Source organism: Sciurus vulgaris (assembly GCF_902686455.1).
Source record: "Sciurus vulgaris genome assembly, chromosome: 1".
Taxonomy (NCBI): Eukaryota; Metazoa; Chordata; class Mammalia; order Rodentia; family Sciuridae; genus Sciurus; species Sciurus vulgaris.
The window spans coordinates 4312606-4336727 of NC_136461.1; the positions used below are offsets into that span (position 1 = coordinate 4312606).

General features: G+C 45.4%; 1 protein-coding gene and 1 long non-coding RNA gene across 2 annotated transcripts in view; one reads left to right on the plus strand and one right to left on the minus strand.

The window, feature by feature from the left end:
• DNAJC11 (DnaJ heat shock protein family (Hsp40) member C11) overlaps positions 1-12820 on the minus strand; it is a 57231-nt gene extending 44411 nt beyond the window's left edge. Inside the window, exon 1 of the mRNA XM_079129242.1 lies at positions 12680-12820. Coding sequence (XP_078985368.1) covers positions 12680-12751 — 72 coding nt within the window. The 5' untranslated portion in view covers positions 12752-12820. The remainder of the gene's footprint in view (positions 1-12679) is intronic.
• LOC306655211 overlaps positions 11505-24122 on the plus strand; it is a 28423-nt gene continuing 15805 nt past the window's right edge. The window contains exon 1 of the long non-coding RNA XR_013762233.1: positions 11505-12344. This is a non-coding gene — a long non-coding RNA (uncharacterized lncRNA). The remainder of the gene's footprint in view (positions 12345-24122) is intronic.

Here is a 24122-nt window from a genome sequence, read left to right on the forward strand (position 1 = left end):
GAGTGTTGTCCTTCTCATCTCTGAGAGGACCAGCTCTCTCCCTTGAGAATGTCCCCTTTCCCCGTTCCCATCCCTTCTAATAAACTCATGCCTGCTACTGAGAGGCTTGTTCTAAATCTTCTGGTGTGACGACAAGAATCACACCAGGGAGGACCCCCCTACCCCTACCCCTTGTAGTAACAGCAGCCTTCGTTCACGAAGAAGTCCTGGCTGTGAAAACTCACCAAGCCATGTGCTTAGGAGACGGGCGCTCCTGTGTGTGTGTATATCGTTTCATTAGAAATACAAGGTTCAGAGCCCAGCAGGTAACTGCTTGGCAGAGTGCTTGCCTAGCATCTGCATGGCCCTGGGTTAATCCTCAGTACTGGCACCAAAAAAAGAAAAAGAAAAAGAAAGAAAGAAACTCAAGGCTCCTGGGCTGGGTGGTGGAGTGCTTGCAGCAGGCAGGCAGGCAGGCAGGCAGGCAGGGCTCTCTGGAAGGGCTAGGCCTCAGTGTATCCAGCTCTGCATTTCTCCTTTTCCTTCCCATCGTAGTCTCTTTCCCTGCCAACATCAGCTATATAATGCATTTCTTGCACTCTTACCAACAAGCCAACAATACTAAACTTCTTAAATAAATATAAGTAATAGTAAAAAATGAGCACATAAAATAGGTCTTCTGGTAGGTTTACTCATGTCATGATGTAAAAATGGTCTTGCTCTTTCCTAAGCAGTTGTTCAGATAACTCCATGCTGCAGTTTTCTGGGAAGCGCAGGGGGTGAACCCACGGCCTTATGTGTGTTAGGTTAAGACCCTCTTCCTGCAAATTTTAACCATCCTTTCCTATTACAAGTACAGGATGAGATAAATTTGACTGATTGAGTTTGAATGCAATCTCCTAGTTATTAAAATTAAACTAGATGACAAGGGAAAAGACCATCTAGTCTGCAAGACATCCTTTAATCATATTAATAAATGGCTTAATGTACTATTGATTAAGTAATGGAAATGAGAGGCTTCATTTTTAATAAATATCACATTCAATAAAAGGTTAGACTGGGCCTTTTGTCACAACTGAAGAGCTAAGGTCACTGGTTCGATAGTTCATAAATGATAACCTTTTACTACCATAAAAATAGTGATACCATTTCAAAATGTAATGAGCTATCATTAAGAACAATGCCTAAAACTGCATACTTACTTCTAAGTTTCTACAGTAAAATTTAAAAATGTATCATTTTTCAAGTCTGAAAAGTTTTATCATCTTGTCATTTAGTTATATTTTCACTGGACAGACTATGTAGTAGGCCACAAATTAAGTCTCAATAGATTTAAAGACTGACATTACACAAAGTACAGCCACTACCACACAGCATGAAGTTAGAAATCGATTACAAAAGAAAGACTGCAAAACCCAGAGTCAGGAAATTAAACCATCTACTCTTAAATAACCAATAGATCAAAGAAGAAATCAAGGAAATGAGAAAAAACTTATGACAAATGAAAACAAAAACACAACATTCCAAACCAAAACTTGTGATGAAGTGAGAGTGGCGTTGAGGGGTAATTTATAGCTAGAAGCACATCAAAGGCACAAGGGCTGGGGATGGAGCACAGTGGCAGAGCATGTGCTCAGCACCCACAAGGCCCTGGGTTCAATCCCCAGCATCATGAAACCGCAGCAGCGGCAGCAGCAAGATGTCAAACCAATAATTTGACTTCAACAATTTGGCATTCAAAGATGCTACAGCTGAGATGTGGCTTCAGTGTGCTGCAAAGGCGCATGCGTGCGCACTGGCAGCTCGGCCCCCCAGCATGGTGATGCGAAGAGGTGGGGCCTGGCGGGAGGTCTTTTGGTCACAGGGGCATGCTGGAGCTTTGATGGTGTCTTCCTCTGGGCAGGCTGCCCACCTGCCATTAGCCTTCACCAGAGCCAAGGGGAAGCTAGTATCTGTGCGCTTGAGCCCCATAAACGAGTTAAATAAACCCCTTTTTAAAATAAAGTATCTAGCCTCAGATACTTTGCTACAGTAATGGAAAATGAACTAATACTATGAACTAAAAAAAGAAAAAAAGTACATCCCAAGACTAAATCACAAAGAAAGAAAAGACCGCAATAGTACAAAGACTGAATTAGTACTCAAAAACCTCCTAGCAAAGAAAATCCCTTGACCGCATGGCTTCAATGGTAATTTTGCTGAACATTTAAAAAACAAGTAATATCAATTCTTCTAAAACTTTTCCAAAAAACTGGAGCAAGCACTTCCAAATTCATTTTATGAGGCCAGTTTCAGAAGAATCTGAAAATCGGTGGTGATGGAAAACCGTAGGAGCCCTTCTGGCAGGTCTGACCACTGACCCACAGGGAGCTGGGGGGGTTGCCGACTTCCTGGGCTCTGCACAGGCGAACAGCCTTGCTACCTGGTGGGCGCCTGTGTGCTGGGGGCACTGCAATCTCATTTGGTGGTCTCTTCTCTGTAACGGGTTGCTGCCTGGAGAACAGAGAAAGAACTGCAAGTGCCCCACGCAGGGCACGCGCTCCTGCGCTCCCACTCTGTCCTCCGCCTGCCTGGTGCCGAGGCTCTAGGGACGCTGGTTCAGTTTCCCCAGAGGACAAACCCACGTCCCCTGGGTGGCGGGCAGCTCTGTCCTCAGCACAGGCACGCCATCGCTCACACACACACAGAATTTAAAAAACTCTTGTTTTAATTTGCATGTTTTATTTGCCGGTGAAGACGAACATTTCCCCATGTTGACGTATTTGCATTTTGGATTTCTTCTTTTATGAAATAAACCTGTTTCCTCTATTTTCCATTAGCATGGTCATCTTTTCTTTGATTTCAGTCTTTTCACTGTTTGTCTTTCTTAGATTTTAGTTTTTTCCTTTAACAAACACAAACCACAAAAAGTTTCTCATTTTTATTGACTTTTTGAAAGCAGGTTGCTGCCGGGTGGCAGGAACTCCTGGGCTCGAGGGATCCTCCCACCTCAGGCTCCCAACCGCTGAGACTCCAGGCCACACCACCGTGCCTCCCCAGGCTTCTCATTTTAAACACTCGAGCCCATCAGTTCTTTTCTCTGAGCTCTGTGGTGACATCAGCTCAGGGAAGTCTCCCACCTCCAACTTCCCCAGACCAAGCAGCTGCAGCTGTAGCTGTCATGAGTCCATTTATTCAAACCCAGCATCTCTGCAATCAGGCAGGACACGTTTAAGCCCTGCCACCACTCTGCTCATTTTCCACCTTCGTGACCCACCCTGGTCTTGTACTGCCTCGGTGACCTCACTGTACTGCTACCCTGTCCCATCTTGCTCACCTTTGAGGACAAGATGCCCAGAGGCCAGAAGGTCCTTTCAGGTGGGCCAGTTGGATACAAGAGGGCTGCCAGTGACCATCAGGCAGCCTCTAAGTCATTAGAGTTCCCTCTGCATGCCACATGACACGCTGCATGCCACATCCACCAGGAGGACAGGAAGGACCCAGAAAAGTGTGAAGAGGAAAACTTCTGCCCGTGCCCTGAAGAGCCAGGGGGTTCCTCCTTCTGTGAGCTCATCCCTCCCTCTTTCCTGAGCCCCGTGTCCATGACTTTCCAACCCCCAATGGTGGAGAAGCTGCTTGGTGAGTTTATCTCCCACTTCTGTTCTTGGCCAAGAATAAACCTTCCTTCAGTTCAAGAGGCACTTGGTGGGGCTGGGGAGATGGCTCAGTCGGTAGAGTGCTTGACTTGTAAGCACAGGGCCCTGGGTTCGATCCCCAGCCCCCCCCCCCCAAAAAAAAGAGGCACTTGGTCTTGTTATGGGCTCCACAGTTCGAGGGGGAAAAAAGGTCAAACACTGGGGACATCTTTAAACACAGCTATAACATGGCACCCGGGAGCCCACAAGGGCAAAACCATTTTCATCACAAATCCAAACTTTTCCACTCTCATTCTCTCAGGAGTGTGCAATGGAATTTTCTTGAGGCTACATGATGTGTGCTAAAATCACTGTTCTGATGGCTGATGGAATGTGCCTTATGTCTTCTAGAAATTTCTAATTTGGGGGTCCACTGGTTCTCAGTGTCATGACTGTGCTCCTACCATCTTTGGTTATAACTGCACTGACATCTGGGCACCTGTAGTCTCACTGCTGTCCAATACAGTACTTGAAGTCTTTGAGTTTTTCTTGTGCCTATACTAAAATACAAGAAGGGTATTTGTGCCTCATTACATGACAATACTTCATCAATTACCCAGTTTTAATTTCAAATGATTATCAAAAGTCACAAACAAAAGCTCTGTGGGAGCCTCAAAAATTTAAGAATGTAAAGTGGTCCTGACACCAAAAATCTTGTGGACTGCTGGGCTAGGAGATCCTGCACTAAGGCACAATCCAGAACTCCTGGAGGTCTGCTCCTCCCCCACTTGCCGTGCCCACTTCAGGTCAGCTAGTACTCTGCCTGGCAAGGTCCTCAGCTGGGACAGATAAAGCAGTCACCTTTGGGATGCCACCCATCTCCAAGGCAGAGGAATGAGCATGCAACCCGCTGGTTAAGACTGGCATTGAGGCACTTGAGCTGGGAAGTGCCACACACCCCTTCACTCATGTCACTGGTTGGAACTAGTCCCAGGGAGTCACTTGACCATGGGGGACCAGGAATGTAGCCCTATCCCACGGCACTCGCCGCTGCCCTGATAATACCACCCAATTCACACTCTGAGGACCCAAGAGCGCCCAGTTGATGGCTTAAGAACACCCACACTCCATCCACTTGAGAAATGGAATCCCTAAGTGTTTTCTTGCCAAACTTCTAATTTCAAACTCAAACTTCCAGGCTGTGTCTCTGAGTTTCAGCAATTAAATAGAATATAGTGAACTATATTCCACTAGATTTGGGGAAGTTTGCCTAATTACCACAATGAAGATTCTTTACTATCCATATGTTCCATAATAATCTGATTGAAATAAACTGCATCAGCTAATAAAAATCTGCACTTTTTAAGGAAATGATACTTGGTGCTCATACACTTTAAAGGAAAAAAAAGCAGATTTCAGGGCTAATTAATACCAAGCTAGTATGATGCTCTGTGCTGACTAAGGGTGTTCTGTGGAGAGCAAGGGTACCACATGCTATCTGCCGTCATTTAGTAGATTCTGATTGTACCAAGATGAGGCCACATGCTGTTCAGGCACTAAAAAACAACCCTGTAGCTGGACTTGGTAAAACATGTCCTACTTCACTTGGTGAAAGCTTCAACTACATGGCCTGAAAATACAACCAATCCCTCCTTGCACACAGCCTGACCAAATTCTGACACCACTTTCCCTGCTCAACACAGCTTTCTCCCATCTTCATGGACACATGGAGTGGCTTTGCAGGGTATGGAAATAAGGTCCTGTGTGGGGAATTTGTCCTCAACCAGTAACAGGCCCCAGCAATGTCTCTGGGATCAGCATATAATGTCAGGTACAAAGCAGACTTGTCCGTCCAGGCTCTGAAGGGGGCACTTCCCCAAAGTGAGATTCCCCTGAATCTACTGCAGAAATTCAGCTGTTTAGTGGACAAAAGAAATACTGTACAAAAATATGTCTGATCCATTTGAAACTTATTTTCTTTTACAAACATCATTACTGGTGCTCATGTGAAAGATGATAAACAGGCAACCTTTCCCCACTGCAATAAAAAGCATAAGAGGAAGACAATCAATATCTGCCAGATGAAGGAGTCCAGCAAGGGAAAAGCTGCTGTTTCATCTTCTAGCAGGCTATACTGGGGCCTGTGTGAGTCTCTGAGGCACAACTTACTATGGGGCCTAAGCATCATGGCCCATGTTTGGATTTGTTCTTTACCTCGTGTACCTGACTTTGATTTTCCTAAGTGAAAATTTAATTAACTAAGTTGAAAACTAAGACATTCCTTCCAATAATCAGTTCCTCTACAATTATTTGACTGCAAAAACGGCAGTGTGCTGCTCAGGAACACAGTGCACCTGTACAGGGAGGGTGGGTCGAGCAAAGGTGCAGTGTCAGCCAGGGGGCTTACAGGGGCTCAGCCAGGCTCCAGGCACAACCCGAGGCACAAGAGAAACACAGGGCAGTCCCTGCCTCCAGCAGATTGCAAGCTAGATGTACCTTTGCCCTCTTGGACTTCACTAAGCCAACTGAAACAGGAATGCTAACATTCATGGTACAGAGATGAGTGTGGGGCAGTCACAACACAGAGAAGAGAGGCCTACACAGGAAACAAAGATGCGTTCTGGCTTTCAGTACTGGAGAAGGACTGAGGTATTGCAGGGGAGAAAAACACTCCCTGAAAACAGCCGATGTTAGGGACAGAAAGAAGGAACACAAGCACACTGGCAAGAGTGGAGTGTGCGCAGGCAAGAAGCTGACCTGGGCACCAACGTTTGCTCGTTCGCTCTGCAAACACGTTAAGGAGTCTTGCTGCTTAGCGGCAGGGGCATGATCTGAGCAACATGCCGTGAAGGTGATTGTACTCTGGTGCGGCGTCAGAGTGAACCTGCACACATGGCTGCCAAGTCACGAGAAGTCCTGCCCCATGGGACCAGCATCTTACATGTGTCCTGTGGTTGGTGGAAACCTTGTTCCATAGCACACTGACTACCTACTGTGTGCCCAGTGCAGCCAGGGGGCGTAAGGCTGAAGCACACAGCCCAGACCTGGACCACACAGAGCCTCCTTTGTGTAGAAGAAGGCGCAGGTCACCACAAAGTAGGCGGAAAACACACAGAACATCTGACTTGCAAGGGGCTTCAAAACTGGAGCCAAAGAGTTTGACCCTTACCCAAGGAACAAGAGGAAGCCATACGTGGTTTCTGGATATGGTAACGACAAGCCCCTAGCTGGGGCGTAGCTCAGCCCTAGCGCATCGGCCCATCATGTGAGGTGGCACTGGTCAATCCTCAGCCAAGAGGGAAAAATGAAAAAAGTAACAATGTGCTCTGGACATTTGTCAAGTTGACTTGGCATGCTTCACTAAAACAGACTAAACCCAAAGTTGGAGAGACCTGAGAGAAACAGCAGGAGGACTGTGCTCTTTGTGAGAGGACTCGCAAAGCCAAGGGGTGACGGAAGGGTACAATTTCCGAAAGCTAAATGGAGAAGAAAAATTAAGAGTGTTCTGGATTTTTGGCTGCAAGTATGGGTTAGGAAGAAAGTAGAAGATAGTTGGGCTCAGGGAGAAGTGTCCAGAAGGCAGAGATTCAGGGATAAGGCAGATTTTAAAAAGAGCCAAGGAGGGGAGGACTGAACCCCAGAAAGGAGCCCCTGAGGAAGACACAGAACGAGCAACTGGCAAGGTGGGAAGACAGCTCCACAGCAGCAGGAGAGCTGGGTTGTCCGAGGTGTCGCGGAGGCGCCGGTGGTGCAGCGGACCAAGCGCCTTCACTGCTGGCCCTCCTTAACGTCTTAACCCTCACTAAGCTTGTGCTGGGACCAGAACCCTCACTCTGCCCATAGAAATACTGAGGAGCAAAAAGAAGTGCCGGCTGAAGAAGGAGGAGACAGTTGATCAGGGCATGGGTCCCGACCCGAACGCTGGCTAGAAATGAATGTTGCCTGGCTCTAATCAAATTTCATTTGTGAAAGTGAAAAGGAGTCTGCAGAGAGGGGACAGCCATACATACTACTCAGAGAAGACCAAGGACTTGGCCGAATTACTTAAACGGTCCGTAAGAACACTCCTTACTAATGTCTGTGCTCGCAATACTAACAAAGCACACTGGACCTGCAGAGTACAAAGTGCCCACTGCGTGTTAGGCAGCATCCTCACTCCTCAAAACAGCCCAGGGACAGTGAAACTGCCTGGATTTTATGGAAAGAAACAGGTTCAGAGAGGTTAGTGACTGCCCTGTGAGGGGGCCAGAAGGTCAAACTTAGCCCTGATGCCTGAGGCCGGGCTCCTGAGGCCATGGCTATCCCACAGACTCTTCTGAAGCTAGACTACAGTCCCCGGCCACTTCAAATGAATGTCAGATGCGCCGAAAACACAAGGTGCCGAGATGTCATTCCTGACGTCCTTCCCTAAGCCGAGGCCAGGCTGCGGTGGACACGCTACACTTCCCGAGATTTTGGAGGTCTGCTTCCTACAGCTGCTTTGGGCCTCTTTGCTGGAGAGATAAGAGCTCAGGAGAGAAACAACCGTATCATGAGTCACAAAATGAGTCAGAAAAGCTAAATGGGGGACTGGCCAGACAATTCCAAGTTTCTACTACCAGGAAGAACCTTTGACACTTAAGTAACTTCTATTTAACCTTGATTTCTACTTAATCTAGAGTAAAGGAAAAACTCAAAAATACACCCAAGATGATAATATAAATTCTAAAAAATAATAAAAATTCTAAAAAATAAAAAAATTTGTCAATCAGTAGTGACAAAATTTTAAATATTAAAAAAAAAAGGGGGGGAGGTGGGGGCAGACAATCACCTTTAAGGTTCTCGGGGAAAGGGAAATCCTGTCCAGCAGCACATACCTCTGCTGAAGACAGGAGACAGAAATTCTGATTCCCCATTAGGGGTCATTTCAAGGACTTAGGAAATATTTTCCCATCGCTATGCAACTTTCTCCCTTGCATGTCCACCTGCTAACATCCTGCCTACTCATGTGGGCAGCTTACAGTCCATCTCTCTATTGAACTGGCATTTCACTGAGCAAGGATTTCCTAGGTCCCACAAGCTACCGAAGGTTCACTGCACACTCAGGACATGCACAAGAGGCTCCCACAGTCCAGAAGCCTGACAGCAATGTCGCTACCAGGTTATCCTCCTGGGGGAGGCCCCTGCCAAGCTGGGGGATTTTCCAGGGAGCGAGATCAACCTGAGTGCCACCTAGGGGCATAAAGCAGCACTATTCCCATAGACAACCTTTTAGAAGTATGAGTCCCCTTCAGAAAGTCAAGTTATCATTGTATCATCTATTCGCTATCTTAAAATCCTTTCTTGTAGAAGGCTACGTATAAAACAAGTAAAATTTAACTGAAAGTTTAATAAAAGTATATACCAAATTCCATAGCCACATAAAACATGCTGCTTGCAGGTCCTGTATTTTCTTCTCTACTGTATTATTGCCAAACTTGCAGCACATACAAAAAGTTTTCAACTGAATTCTCTTTAAGAAAGAAAAAAAGAGGTGTTTTGGTAGCTAATGCAAAACTAGAGCATAGAAATTTCAAGAAACAATTGTTTGAAATGCCCAGAGTAGAAAGGTAGTAAGTGGTTTATGGTTCATTAAAGAAACACATTTTTAAGTTTAACCTCTTCTGCTTGTTAATTTCACTGCCATGACACTGGAACTGGCTGCTGTTTCTCCATCCACAGGCAAGACCACAGGCAGCCCCTCTGGACTCTGCCTCCTAGTCACCCTTGAGACCCCATAGTCCTTGCTGCTTCCCCTCCCTGCCCAGCCCCTTCAGAGGACAACTTGTAGGTTTATCTTTGGGTCCCACTCTACCTTTATCCCAGATAATGTTCTGTTTGTTTGTTTTCAATTATTCCTGAGCTTGTATCCTACTCCCTGTTCAGCTTCAACTTACACCAAAGTCCCCTAACCCACCCCTCCAAGTCAACTATGCAGGAAGCACAGTACAGAAAGATAATTTTTTTGGTAGTACTGGGGACTGAACCCACAAGGGCTCTATCACTGACCAAAACCCCCAGCCCTTTTTATGTTGAGATACAGTCTCCCTAAATTGCTCAGGTTGACCTCAAACATGTGATCCTCTAGCCTTGGCCCCCTGAGTCAGGGACTAGATTTTAAAACAGGCCATAAACATGGCTGAATGACATGCTGTAAAAATAACATTCTTTCAAAGGCAAAAAGGATATGGATAAAGAAGGTATGAAAGTCAGACATGGTGGCACACATTTGTAGTGTCAGCGACTTGGTAGGTTAAGGCAGGAGACTCAAGTTCAAAGTCAGTCTCAATAACTTAGCAAGGCCCTGTCTCTACTGTACCTTTATATATATATATATATAACATATATACACATGTATTTCATATATATATATATACACACCCCATATATATATACATATATATATACATATATATATATATATATTTTTTTTTTTTTTTTTAAAGGGCTGGGATGTGACTCAGTGGTAAAGTGAGTGGTAAAGTGTCCCTGGGCTCAATCCCTGGTACAAAAAACAATGCAAAACAAAAACCAAAAAAATTTAAACCAAAACCAAAGCAAAACACAGATGAATTAAGATATTAAGGCTCTGATCATGTATATAACAACACTAAACCAGAAAGCCGAGCTGGTATTGGTATCCAGTTATTGACATATTACTCCCTCTACTTTCATGAGGCAGGCAGATGGTGGCTCCATTCTATAAACAGGAAATCTAGAACACTAGAGAAAGGGAATCATTAAAGACCGTGAACCTTGTTTACAGCGCAGTTTGGTGGTCCTGTCTAACTGCCTTCTTCACTCTCTGAAATACAAAGTCAATGTGATATTGTAAAGTTTAAGACCTGGGAAGGGGGATTCTCAGGCTGATTTTTGACATTTCTATATAATGTCAATTGTATACCTCTACCAATAATTTTTAAAAAGAAAACTGGTTTTGCCTCAGGCTGTCTTCATCTACGACTTCTAGGGAAGAGTCTCAGAACTCAGTTGTAGAGTTCTGAAGGTGTTCTTCCAAAGGTGCCCAAAGCCCTGGTGGAAGAGGCTCTCACGTAAGTGGCACCAAGCCCTAGATTATAAAACCGACTCACAAACAGGTGTTATCATGTTCTTCCAACCATACACAAAAGGGTTAAGATTACTTCTACTTTTTCTCCAACTGAATCATGTTATTTCAATTTTATTTGATTTTGGAAAACAAAAAAACAAAAAAGCAAAAAACCCTCAAAAGTCTACTAAATATCAGCATCACCTTTGGAACTGCCTTCCGTCCCGAGACAGAACAGCACACCAAATCTGAGAACGACATTTAACACTGAGCTTGTTAACAAAGGCAACAGAGGCATGTTTCATAAGAACTTCACCTACAGCTGACTGTATATACAGGAAACATCTTCACTCACGGGACAACTAAAAAAAATTTTTTTTAAAGAAGTATTTCTTTGGCTTCCATTCATCAATCCAACAACAATGGCAAGCCCTGAAACTCTAGCAGTGTCAAGTTATACCTCTGTTAAATGTCTTTATGATCCCCTGCAGCTGCTTTAGTTCAGTAAGCTTGGAAAACAGGTAAATGGTTGATCAATTACTGATAACCCAGACTATGACTGAGTAGTTAAGAAAGGCTAAGACTGCTTTGCTCCCCCAAACTGGAAAAAACATGAAAAACAATAGCCAGACAGCTCATTCCATAGGAAAGAGACTAATGGCCAAAGAAGAGATTTACCCTAAGTCTCAGCTTTGATTAGTTACAAACTGAGAACAGGAACCCCCAGATGCCCCACAGCAGCTTAACAAGATCAACAACTCCCCAAAATATTTCGTCAGACTTTCCATAAGTAGTGACTAAGATATTCGAAGGATGTGGAGTGCCCAAGAACCAGAACAAGCAGCTGCATGGTCTGAGGCCTGGACAACTGAGGTGGCCGCACTGCACAGAGATCAAGGCTGGGACTCCTCGGTCAGTGTTCAGAGTTGAATTTTAGCTTCTGAACTTCCTAGTGGGTGTGACACTGGGTGAGTCAATCTTTCTATGCCTCAGTTTCCTCAATTACAAATCATGGGGATTGCCATCCATAAGCATAGCTGTGACGATTAAGTAACATAACATAATATGAAGTGTTCATCCATAGGGTGGCCCTACACAAAGCAAGCACTCAAAAAACGTTACCAAACACCACATACACTGGACAGGCTTTGTATGGGACCAGAAAACCTGAGATGTAATCTGCGATTCTCCCGTAGGGCTGTCAAGTATGGACCCAGCAGCTTAGGATAACTGATGCACCCTATGACCTGACCTTGGAAGCCTTTCTATCCTTCAAACCCGATCTCAACCGCAGACTAGTCACCAAAGTAGGAAATGTTCTGCAAATGCATGCCTGCTGGTCAGCGAGACTCCCTCGCATTCGTTTTTGCTTGCGAGGGGACAGGGGAACAGCACGTGGCCCGGGCGCTGAAGCGATAGCTGAGCCGCACTTCCTTCCGAGCCGTGGGCTCCATTCCCCGGCGGCCTCCGAGTAGCTGTTGGGAGGTTGGCCTCCCCACTCCTGACAGCGGCCCGAGGGCAAAACCCGTCCGACTGTCCTCGCTGCAGGGGCTGCACGTCCCTACTGGGGACGCGGCCGGACAGACGCCTGGAGAGGCCCCCTGGCGGCCGTGACCTTGGTGTCCGAGCCTCAGCTCGCCGCCCTGCGGGCACGGGGCGACAACACGGCTCATGGGCCAGCGCAGGTACGTGGACCGGGCAGCGCACCCCGGGGTCCCCCGGGCCGGTCCCTGCGCGCCCCCGGCCCTGGCTGGCAGGGCGCACGCGGCGCGCGGGCAGCCAGGGCGGTGGAGGCGGGGCAGGGGCCGCCGACACCGCGGTCGGGGCACGGCGGGGGTCCTCGGGGGCCGGCGGGGCTCGGGCGGGGGTCGGGCTGCGGCCGGCCGGCGCGCGCGCGGCGGCAGGGTCACGCGGGCTCCGGCCGGGCCGCGGCCGCGGGGCGGGGCGGGCGTGGCCAGCGCGGCCCTCCCGAGCCGCTCGGCCCGCCGCAGCCCTGACGGCGTCGCGCCGCGGGCCTCACCTCCCTGCGCACGTTCAGCAGCGAGTAATAGTCTTCATTGTCCAGCTCCTCCTCGCCCAAGGCCGTCGCCATCTTCGCAACCTTTCACCCCGCTAAACCGGCAGGGCCATGGTCAAGAGGGCCCCGCGCGCCGCGGCGCCTCCCGCGCGGCCGCCCGACTGCGCCACAGCGGCCCCTGGCGGCCCGGAGCCGCCGCGCACGAGCGCGCATGCGCCCCGCGCCCCCGTGCGGCCGGGTCCCTCCACGTGCTGCCCACGCGCCGGGGCTGGAGACCCGCCCGGTCGCTGCAACGCTGGTCCGGGACTCGAAAGGGAACCTGTAGCGTCAGATCAGCTAAGCTGCCGTCTTCTGGGCACCGCGGAGACCGGCCCAAGCCCGGGAAAAAGCTCGAGGCGTCCCGCTCCGGGCGGGAGAGCCCATCCGGGGGCAGGCTCACCAGGGCCCCGCTTGCCGACTTCTGTTTGCACGGAAAATCTCCCAGACCACATTTATGCCTCGCTCCGTTGCCGTCGTCTTCCTCCTGTTCCCAGCCCCGTTGCCTTTTCTCATGCATCTAGCTCCATTGTCTTTTTCTTAACAAACCAGAAGCTTTCCTGCCCACAGATCGGGCATCCACATTAAAAAAAAGAAATGTCTTCTTATCTGTAGGAGCACCTGGTCATCTTTTCTGCTGCGTAAATGGGAGGCAGTACCCACCTGGTTCCTAACCCAATCGTCTCTGGCAGGCGTGTGTTCCTATGGTTTCTACCCTAGAGCCATTCTGCTGTCAATTTTTCCCTCATAATTTAGCAGTGGAGTCTAATTGACTTTAACCTGGTGCCTGCTGTTTGGTGCATTATTAAAGATGTCTTGGTCACAATAATTTAAATAATGTAAATGTCTTCGAAATAATGCCATTATCAAGAGAAGGTGGGCGGCAGTCATCCTCTTGCCACCTGTTTGGTTCCTGTACTAGTTCTTTATCGTTTTTCAGGAGCCTTTGTTGTTCCTTAACTACCCATCACTTTGGAACCATCCTGGTTGCCCTTCATAAGCCGGTCTCCTGGGAAGCCCCAACACCTGTCTGTGGATTTGAGAAGTTGATTTCTTTCTCTTCCTAATTTTTGACCAGATGTGCACCATCTGGGCCTGTGTATCATCCCATCCAAGTTGCCCAGTCCTCTTAGGACCTTTTGGCATGAGATGCTCAGGTGTGCAGAGAGGGGATGTTCAGAGCAGTCAGTCCGCCGACGGCTGTCAGCTCAGGTCGTAAATTAAGAGCTATTTCTTGAACTGTGTGAGACTGCCCCACAGTCACTCATGGTCCATCAGCAGTTTTTATAGACTTCCCTTTTTCTCCTTTTCAGAGCTGTGATTAGGGCCAAACTGCATGCTGACATTTGCTGGTCTTTCAGAATTTCCTACAGAGAGTCTGGAGAAAGAAAGCTACATCGTTGAGAGCTTCTTTTTCCCCAGGTTCGTGGACATTAATTGGGTGCCATGTTCACTTGGGTAGAGGAGTTCTTTGCCATCCCTCCTCTGCTTTGGAAAACTGCTTCTAGAAATCACATAAACCAAACATAACATACGTTTCACTGTGCCCAGGTCCGTGTTTCTATGACTGAGAATGACCTGGTTTTTATTGCCACTCAGACAAAACAAACAGTGACTCAGGATGCTCTGTGATGGTCCCCTCTTGGGCCCAGTGTTTTGTACTACCATTCCTTGACAAGTGGTTGCGATAAATGTGAAGGTGATTCGACATGTTGCCAGCTCTCAAGAATGTATTTTTTTCAGAGATTGGCTCTCTGGTTTCTGCCCTCCAAAAACCCTAATCTGCGATGGGCAAAATAATGGAAACTGTGGGTTATACAAAACTCACATCCAACACACTACCCAAGCCAGAGCAGCTGGCAAAACTCAGCTGCTTTTACTCAGGCCTTGATCTTGTGTTTGCTTTTATGGATAAAGCCATAAAGCAATTTGTAACTTAGCTATAGAGCAAAACCTAATACATGTATGTAATCTATTTATATATAACTATAGCTACACATGTCTGCATTGTAAATGTACATACACATATATTGCATATTATATATATGATTATATTATATATTTTACATTGTATATAATACAACTGTTTTGAATTCTCTTATCTTTAAGTAGTTGATATAAGAATATTTATCTCTCCTATCATTCATATTTAGAATGATCCCCAGTTTGGCTGGCTGTGCAACCACTCTGTAGATATTTAGGAAGTTTCCTCCATTTAAAGTCTCAATCCGATGCAGGTGCTCCTCTTGAGTGTGTTCTGGAGATGAGATGCCTAGGTTAATTACAGAATGCCCAGTTAAATTTGAATTCCAGATAAACTGTGAATTTTTTTTTTAGTATAAATATACTAATATTAAACAGCATACACTTATTCTAAATAGTTGTTTTCTATCTGAATTCAAATTTAACAGGGTGTTAGTTTGGATTAGGAATGTCCCCAAGGGCTTTGTGTGCAAAGGCTCTCTTCCCATTGTGGCACTGGGAGAGGGTTAGAAACTTTAAGAGATGGGGCTTAGCAGAGATCTTAGGTCTTTGCAGGCAGGATCTCAGAGGGGCTGTGGCATTCTGTTCTCTTCCTCTTTTACATCCTGGTTGCTCTAAGGTGAATGGGCTTCTGCTACACGTTCCTGCCATGATGTGCCCTTATAGGCCCAAAGCAGTGGGGCCAACTGATCAAGGACTGAGGTCTTCAAAATTGTGAAACATACTAAACCTTTCCTCTTTATAAGTTGATTTATCTCAAGTGTTTGTTACAATAACAGGAAACTGACTAAAACACTGGGAATCATTTAAATAAATGCTATTTGTTTGCAATCCCTTACTTTCCCCCTTTTCCTGAGTAATAGTCCTGAGAAAAGAGGACAGCAGCCCACTCTTTCCCCCCCTCTCAAGCCAGTCTGAATCCACCCTCCTCTGTATAATTCAGGAGCAAAAATTACCTGTAATCACTTGCCTATTCCTTTGTCCCTGTGTCTGGATTGGGATTTAGTGCTTACTTGCTTCCTGGAGCCCATTCTTCCTTTCCCTCACAAGTGCTGATAACCCTGTTAATGGAGATAGGGGAAAATCCTGAGCTAAAGGAAAGACGAGAGAATTTGCAGGCACCTAAGAATTAAATTTTCTTGATGCTATCTGTTCCCTGAGCATTCAGTGACTTGTCACTGACATCTTTAGCCACGATGATAATTGCAGAGGGTCACCCAGAGGGAGAGCTGCACCTGCCTGTGCTGAGATAGCTGCCCAGAGATAGTGCTGGCTGCGAGCCCAACCAGGAGGCAGCCTTGGGTGGCAGTGGAGTTATGATGGCAGGGCAGGGACACACTAGAAACGTCTGGGGCTTGCTGGCCTAGACCTCAACTCCCTGAAAGCTTGCATCTCCTGAACCTCCCAGGCAGAGCTTCTGCCTTTGGCACTCAGCTAACCTGCAACGCCACCCGTCCGTCCCTGCCATTTCCTGCTCCAGGTTTCCTATCCCTTGTATTAACCCATCCAACCCATCAACTCCCTTGGTGGGGACCCAGTTGGATCCCACTGGGACATGCCATTTGGTGATGGTAATGCTATGCTCTACCCATCGCATCTCTCCCAGTTTAGCTTGCGTCCAACATCTGCCTTTTGTGCCCCTTCAGGGCTGTCTCGAGTAGCCGGAGGGTCATGCCATCTGACTTGCACTGGGCCTCCATGTCACATGGTGGTTCTTTTATGTCCATCTTTCCAACTATGCTGTGAATCGCCCCCTACCAGCTATTCCACTTATCTTTAAGATGGAAGATGAGTTCAGAACTGGGCATTGGAGTTTCAGCACTTCACGAGAGAGAACACTCTTGTGAACACTCCAAAGGGTGGGGGTGGGGAGGTGCAGACAATAAAGTGTTAATACTCAAGGTCCTTGCAGATGGTGAAGCCCGGCCCAGTGGCCCCGTGATGGAACAACTCGGGTAGACGAAGCTCCTCTGCATTGGTTGGTCAGGGAAGATCTACCTGAGGAGGTAACTTTGGCCTCAATGACAGAAGAGACCCAGCTTTGCAAGACCAGGAAGAGGCAGCTTCTAGGGCAGGGCGCGGAGCCAGGCAGGAGTCTGGTGCTTGGGGCCAGGGAGAGCGCTAGTGAGTGTGAGGCTGAGGAAGGTGGGAAAGTGCTAGGGAAAAACGTTCATGAAGCCAAACTGAGCGGGGTCATGGGGGGCTTAGAGGCAGTGATTGGGAGTTTAATATTTGTTCTGACCACAATGGGGAGCCATTGAAGGGTTTTTAAGTTGGGAAAGAACATGGTCTAATATTTTTCTCCCCAAAAGCTCACTCCAGGGACGTTGGGTTAGAGGGACCAAGAACAAGACATCCCCTCAGTCTTGGTCCGTTAGAGAGTGTCACAGTTTGTCAGAGGAGAGACTGTGGTGGCCTTGGCCTATGACGGAAATGATGGGGAGGGTCGGATGTAGACTATGATGGGGAGGGTCAGATGTAGACTACCCATCTGCTCTGGTTTGGATGTGGTTCATGTTGGACGCGTGGCCCCCAGTGTGGTGTTATCGCAGGTACTGTGGGTCCTGTAAGTGATGGGGCTTGGTGGGAAGTGAGTGGGTCACTGCGGACATGCCCTCTGAAGGAGTTAAGTAGTTCTCATGGGACTTCAGTTCCGTGTGGGTGAGTTGTTATAAAAGAATGAGCCTGGTGCTTCCCGTTTGTGGGAAGCCATCCATATCTAGCAGGTTCAGACGTGGTTAAGCCGTGGGACACAGAGGCCTGACTCCCAGGAGCTGGCAGCCATCAGAGACTGTTCCAGATCCCGGGCAGTGTGTGGCCCTGTGGGAGTGGCTTGCCATCTGGTTATATGGTAGTCCCTGAGCAAATGGCTCCCCTGACTCCACCCCTCCTGTTCATCACAGAAGAAGCCTCTCCTGGTCTTGACCCCCTTCGCCTGTGTGACGATAAAATAAAGGAGAGGTGGGCTACTCCATCTTTTTAGAGGCCAGATCTGGTATGGCCCAATCCGTCACACCCTCCCCTCGTCCCGCCCCATTTGAAGAGTATTGGCTCTTGTGTGTTTATTGATTAGATAAGTTTATTGGTGATTAATTGATTTATTGCCAGCATGCCGTCCTCTGGCAGTTAACCCTTCCCTCTTCCACGCGGGACGTGGTGGAAACGCCTCATCTGTTCTCTAGCTTCTGGTCTCTGAATGCCATCTCTCTGCGTGAGCTCCTGCCACGACGCTGTGCGCCATGATATAACATATCCAAAGGGACCCTCACTGGAGCCAGCACCATGCTGTTTGGACTTATAGCCTCCAAAACCGTAAACCAAATCCACCTCATTTTTAAATATGTTATTTGGCCTCAGGACTTGGGTGATAGAAGCAGGAAACAGACTGAAATCATCAAGAATTGCTGATGGACTGGGGGATGAGGAAAAGAGAAGAATCAATGGTTATTCCTGTATTTTGGTTTGAGCTACTAAGAAGTAAGGCCACTTACGGATCTGAGGAAGGCTTGTAAGAGGTGGGTTTGGGAGGGAAATAACCAAGATTACAGTTTTGAAGAATTAGAGATAGGTCTTTGTTACACTTCCAAGTGGAGATGGCACCTACTACTTCACTGCTCACTTTAATCAAAATCACCTTCTTGCTGGAAGTGGTGGTATGCGTGTGGGCCCAACTACTTGGGAGGCTGAAGTGGGAGGATCACTTGAGCTGAGGAGTTCAAGAGCAGCCTGAGCAATGTAGCAAGACCCCCGTCTCAAAGAAAATGAAGATTATTTTAATGTTTCCTGTGACTTTTTTTTTTTTTTTTGCAGTGCCGGGGATTGAACCCAGGGCTTGTGCTTGACAGGCAAACACTCTACCAGCTGAGCTACATCCCCAGCCCTCCTATGACTTCTTGAACCCCAGATCCAATGGCGTCTGTTTAGCTGCCATCTGACTGGGCTCTGGAAAGTCTTTAGCAATGTCATTAGCCTGCTATGTCATGACCTCTCCCTCTGACTGCTGTGCCTCTTCTCTCTTCCATGTTCCTCCTTATGTGTTCCTCCTCATCCTCCTGCCTGTCATTCAGGACCCTTGGAGGTCTGGGTTCACTTATCTTTCAAGCTTTATAACTCCTAATTTTCCTTTATGGATCTTTGGTTCTAGCCAGAAAATTTTTTTTTCTGAATATTTCTTGGATTTCTTTGTTTTTATCCTGTGCTACATCCCTGATCTTCCATGGAGCCTCATTGACCTTCACACTTAAAAATGCCCTGTGAGGGCTGGGGAGATAGCTCAGTTGGTAGAGTATTTGCCTCCCAAGCACAAGGCCCTGGGTTCAATCCACAGCACCACAAAAAAGAAAAAAAAATGCTTTGTGAAATTTCTTTGAAGTGGGGTCTGCTCTTGGAGAACACCCTCAGATTTTGTTTACAGGAAAATGTCTTTCTCTTGCTTTTTCTTTTTCTTTCTTTCTTTCTTTCTTTCTCTCTCTCTCTTTCTTCCTTCTTTCTTTCTTTCTTTCTTTCTTTCTTTCTTTCTTTCTTTCTTTCTTTCTTTCTTTCTTTCTTTCTTTCTCTCTCTCTCTCTCTCTCTCTCTCTCTCTCTCTTTCTTTTTTTTCCTTTGCTCTAACCCAGGGATGCTTAACTACTGAGCTACATACCCCTCCAGCCCTTTTTACTTAGAAACAGGGTCTTGCTAAGTTGCTTATGACCTTGCTAAGTTGCTGGGCCTGGCTTTGAGCATGAGATCCTCCTGTTCAGTCTCCCAAATCACTGGGACTATAGGCGTGTGCACTGTGCCTGGGTCTTTTGCTTTTATTAATAAAGAATATTGAAAGGTAGAGAAATTTACTTTGGCTGTTGTTGTTTTGTTGTTGGTATTTGGGTACTGGGGTACTGGGGATTGAACCCAGGGGCACTCTACCACTGAGCTACATCTCCAGTCATTTTTTTTTTTTTTAGTGATTTTCTTTTTTTAATCTTTAATTTTATTTGTTCTAATTAACTGTACATGACAGTAGAATGCATTTGTACATTTTGATAGATCATACATAAATGGAGTGTAGTCTCTCATTTTTCTGATTATACATATTACAGGATTACATCAGTCATGCGATCACACACGTACATGAGGTAATAATGTCTGTTTCACTCTAGCACCTTCCTTCCCCCTTCCCCCCACCCCCTCCCCTCCCTTCACCCCCCTCTACCTAATAGAAAGTAATTCTATTCTTCCCTACCCCCCGACCTTTATTGTGAATTAGCTTCTGCATATCAGAGAAAACATTTGGCCTTTGATTTTTTGGATTTGGCTTATTTCACTTAGCATGATATTTTCTAACTCTGTCCTTTTACTAGCAAATGCCAGAATTTCATTCTTCTTTAAAGCCAAGTAATATTCCATCGTGTGTGTGTGTGTGTGTGTGTGTGTGTGTGTGTGTTACTATAGTATAGTGATTTTAAGTCCTTTGGGTATAAACCGAGGAGTGGGATAACTGGGTCAAATGGTGGTTCCATTCCAAGTTTTCTTAGGAATCTCCATACTGCTTTCCATAATGATTGCACCAATTTACATTCCCACCAGCAATGTATGAGTGTACTTTTTCCCCCACATCCTTACCAACACTTATTGTTGCTTGTATTCTTGATAATTGCCATTCTGACTGGGGTGAGATGAAATCTTAGAGTAGTTTTGATGTGTATTTCTCTAATTGCTAGAGATGATGAACATTTTCTCATATATTTATTGATAAGATCGTATATCTTCTGTGAAGTGTCTGTTCAGTTCCTTAGCCCGTTTATTGGTTGGGTTATTTGTTATTTTGGTGTTCAGTTTTTTGAGTTCTTTATATATCCTCGATATTAATGCTTTATCTGAGGAATGTATGGTAAAGATTTTCTCCCATTCTGTAGGCCCTCTCTTCACATTATTGATTGTTTCTTTTGCTGAGAGGAAGCTTTTTAGTTTGAGTCCATCCAATTTACTGTTTCTTGACTTAAATTCTTACACTTTAGGGGTCTTGTTAAGGAAGTCAGGTCCTATGCTGACATGGTGAAGGTTTGGGCCTACTTTTTCTTCTAGTAGTCACAGGGTCTCTGTTCTAGTGCCTAAGTCTTTGATCCACAGTGAGTTGAGTTTCATGCAGGGTGAGAGATAAGGGTTTAATTTCATTTTGTTACATGTGGCTTTCCACTTTTCCTAGCACCGTTTGTTCAATAGTTATCTTTTCTCCAGGTTTTGGCACCTTTGTCTAGTATGAGATACCTGTATTGAAGTGGGTTTGTCTCTGTGTCTTCTATTCTGTACCATTGGTCTGCATGTCTGTTTTGGTGCCAATACCATGCTGTTTTTATTACCATAGCTCTGTAGTATAGTTTGAGGTCTGGTATTGTAATACCTCCTGCTTCACTCTTCTTGCTAAGGATTTCTTTGGCTATTCTGGGTCTCTTATTTTGCCAAATGAATTTCACGATTGCATTTTTTTTTTATTTCTATGAAGAATGTCATTGGGATTTTAATAGGAATTGCATTAAATTTGCATAATGCTTTTGGTAGTGTGGCCACTTTGACAATATTAATTCTGCCTATCCAGGAGCATGGGAGTTCTTTCCATCTTCTAAGTTCTTCAATTTCTTTTTTAGTGCTTTGTAGTTTTCATTGTAGAGGTCTTTCAGAACTCTTTTGTTAGATTGATTCCCAGGTATTTTATTTTTTGAGGTGATTGTGAACGGGGTAGTGTTCTTTATTTCTCTTTCAGTGTATTCATTACTGATGTATAGGAATGCGTTTGATTTATGGGTATTGATTTTATATTCTGCTACTTTGCTGAATTCATTTATTAGTTCTAGAAGATTTTTGGTGGAATTTTTTGGATCTTCCAAATATGGAATCATATCATCAGCAAATAGTGATTGATTGAGTTTTTCTTTACCTATTTGTATACCTTTAATTTCTTCCTTCTGTCTAATTACTCTGGCTAGAGTTTCAAGGACAATGTTGAATAAAAGTGGTGAAAGAGGACATCCTGTCTTGCCCCAGTTTTTAGAGGGAATGCTTTCAATTTTTCTCTGATTAGAATTATGTTGGCCTTGGGTTTAGTATATATGACTTTTATGATGTTGAGGTATGTTCCTACTATCCCTAGTTTTTCTAGTGTTTTGAACATGAGGGGTGCTGTATTTTGTCAAATGCTTTTTCTGCATCTTGAGATGATCATGATTCTTGTTTTAAGTCTAGTGATATGAATTACGTTTATTGATTCATCCCTCTCCTTTTAAATTTTATTTTGGGACAGTCTTGCTAAGTTGCTGAGGCTGACCTTGAACTTGCAATCCTCCTGCCTCAGACTCCTGAGTCACCGGGGTTACAGGTGTTGTTCCTCCTGTGCCCAGATTGGGCTGTTATTTGTCTTCCAGCATGTCGACAATATCATTTCACTTCCCTTTGGCTTTTATTATAGCTAATTTGAAGTGATTCTTTTTCCTTTTTTAGGTATCCCACGCAAATACATTAGATCTTCTCAGCCTAAACTTTCTTTTATATCTTCCTTTTTTCCTTCTTTTTAAACTCTATGGCTTATTTGTGGATAGTTACCTCTAACCAATCTTCCCCTCACTAATTTTCTTATTTTTTTTCAAAAACTTTACTGCCTTATGAAGGCATAGTTTACGTATAATAAAATGCAGACCTTTAAAGTGAACAATTTTGTGCATTTAGAGACACATGTATATACCCAGAGATCCATTACCACAATGGAAAAACAAAGAACATTCTCATCATCCCCCCACCGGAGTTTCTTCATACCCCTTTATAATCCCTCCCTCTAATCACCCCCATGTTCAGGTAACCACTGAAATTAGTTTGAATTCTAAATTAGTTTGCATGTTAGCATTCTAAATGTGGAATCCTATGTCCTGCTCCAGTCCTGCACCTATCTTTTCAATACCATCTGTAAGATAAACAATTTCTTTGTCCCAATATTGGCATCCCCATTTCCTGGATGCCTTATTTTCTTTTTTCATCTTGTTTTATTCTGTTGCTTTGATTGGGCAAGTCCTCCCACATTTTTTTTTAAAGAACTTGAATGCCCTTTATATTGTTCAATAAATAGTTTGATATGCAGGTAGTTTGGCTGTATATAAAAATCTAGGTTGCAAAATTATTTTAAAGGATTTTTAAGGCATTGTTATATCAACTTCAATATTCCAGCGTTGTTAGCAATAAGACAGATTCTATTCTAATTCCTGGCTCTTTGTAGCTCTCTTTTTATTGGGGGGGGGGGATATTCTTATTCTTGATGTTCTGAAATTCCATGTGACATATCTTCTATGGATCTTTTAAAATGTATTGTGCTGTGTGCCAGGTGGCAATGCCTGTAATTCCAGTGATTTGGGAGGCTGATGTAGGAGAATCACAAGTTTGAGATTAGTATTGGCAAGTTTGAGGCTAGCTTCAGTAACTTAGTGAGAACCTGTCTCAAGATAAAAAATAAAAGGCCTGGTATGCAGGGCAATGGTAAAGCAACCCTGAGTTCAATCCCCAGTACTGAAAAACAGTTATTGTACTGTGCGTTTAGTGGGCTCTTTTTTTTTTTTTTTTTTTAATTCAGTGACACTTGACTACTGAGCCACATCCCCAGAACTATTTTGTGTTTTATTTAAAGACAGGGTCTCACTGAGTTGCTTAGCACCTTACTACTGCTGAAGCTGGCTTTGAACTTGAGATCCTCCTGCCTCAGCTTCTTGAGCCAGTGGGATTACAGGCATGAGCCACCATGCCCAGCTTCCCTGATTGTTTTTTCCCCTTCATTTATTTTGGTCTGGTGTGTGTGTGTATGTGTGTGTGTGTGTGTGTGTGTGTGTGTGTGTGTGTGTGTGTAAAATTCCCCCAAAGGTCTGGTGGTCCTTGGCTCTCTCTTCTGAGCTGTCCTTTTGGTGAGCCTCTTAAAGGATCATCGAGTAGAGTCCTTCACCTTCACATGTTAGTTCTGTAGCTTTTTTTTTTTTTTCTCTTTTCCCAAAAAGGACAGGTAAAAGCCCCGCAGGGAAAGGGGCTGGTACTGGCACCTCAGTACCCAGACATTCACAAAATTCCCATCTCTCCAGCATCTGGTGTCTAGCGAGACTCTATGTGGACTCCAAAGTTTGTCTGCTGGGCCTCACCTCTGCAGTTAACAAACCTCCTATGTGGGAGCAGGGGTGGTATAGTTGCTTGGCTGAACAAACTGGGGAAGGAGATACAGGGTTTTGAATTATTCTTTTTTTAACAAAATTTTTTAGTTGTAGATGGATGCAATACCTTTATTTTATGTATTTTTATGTGGTGCTGAGGATTGAACCCAGGGCCTCACACGTGCCAGGCAAGTGCTCCACCACAGAGCCACAACCCCAGTCCTGAATTATTCTTTATGGAGACTAAGAACAACCCTGCCCAGCCTCTGGTTCATG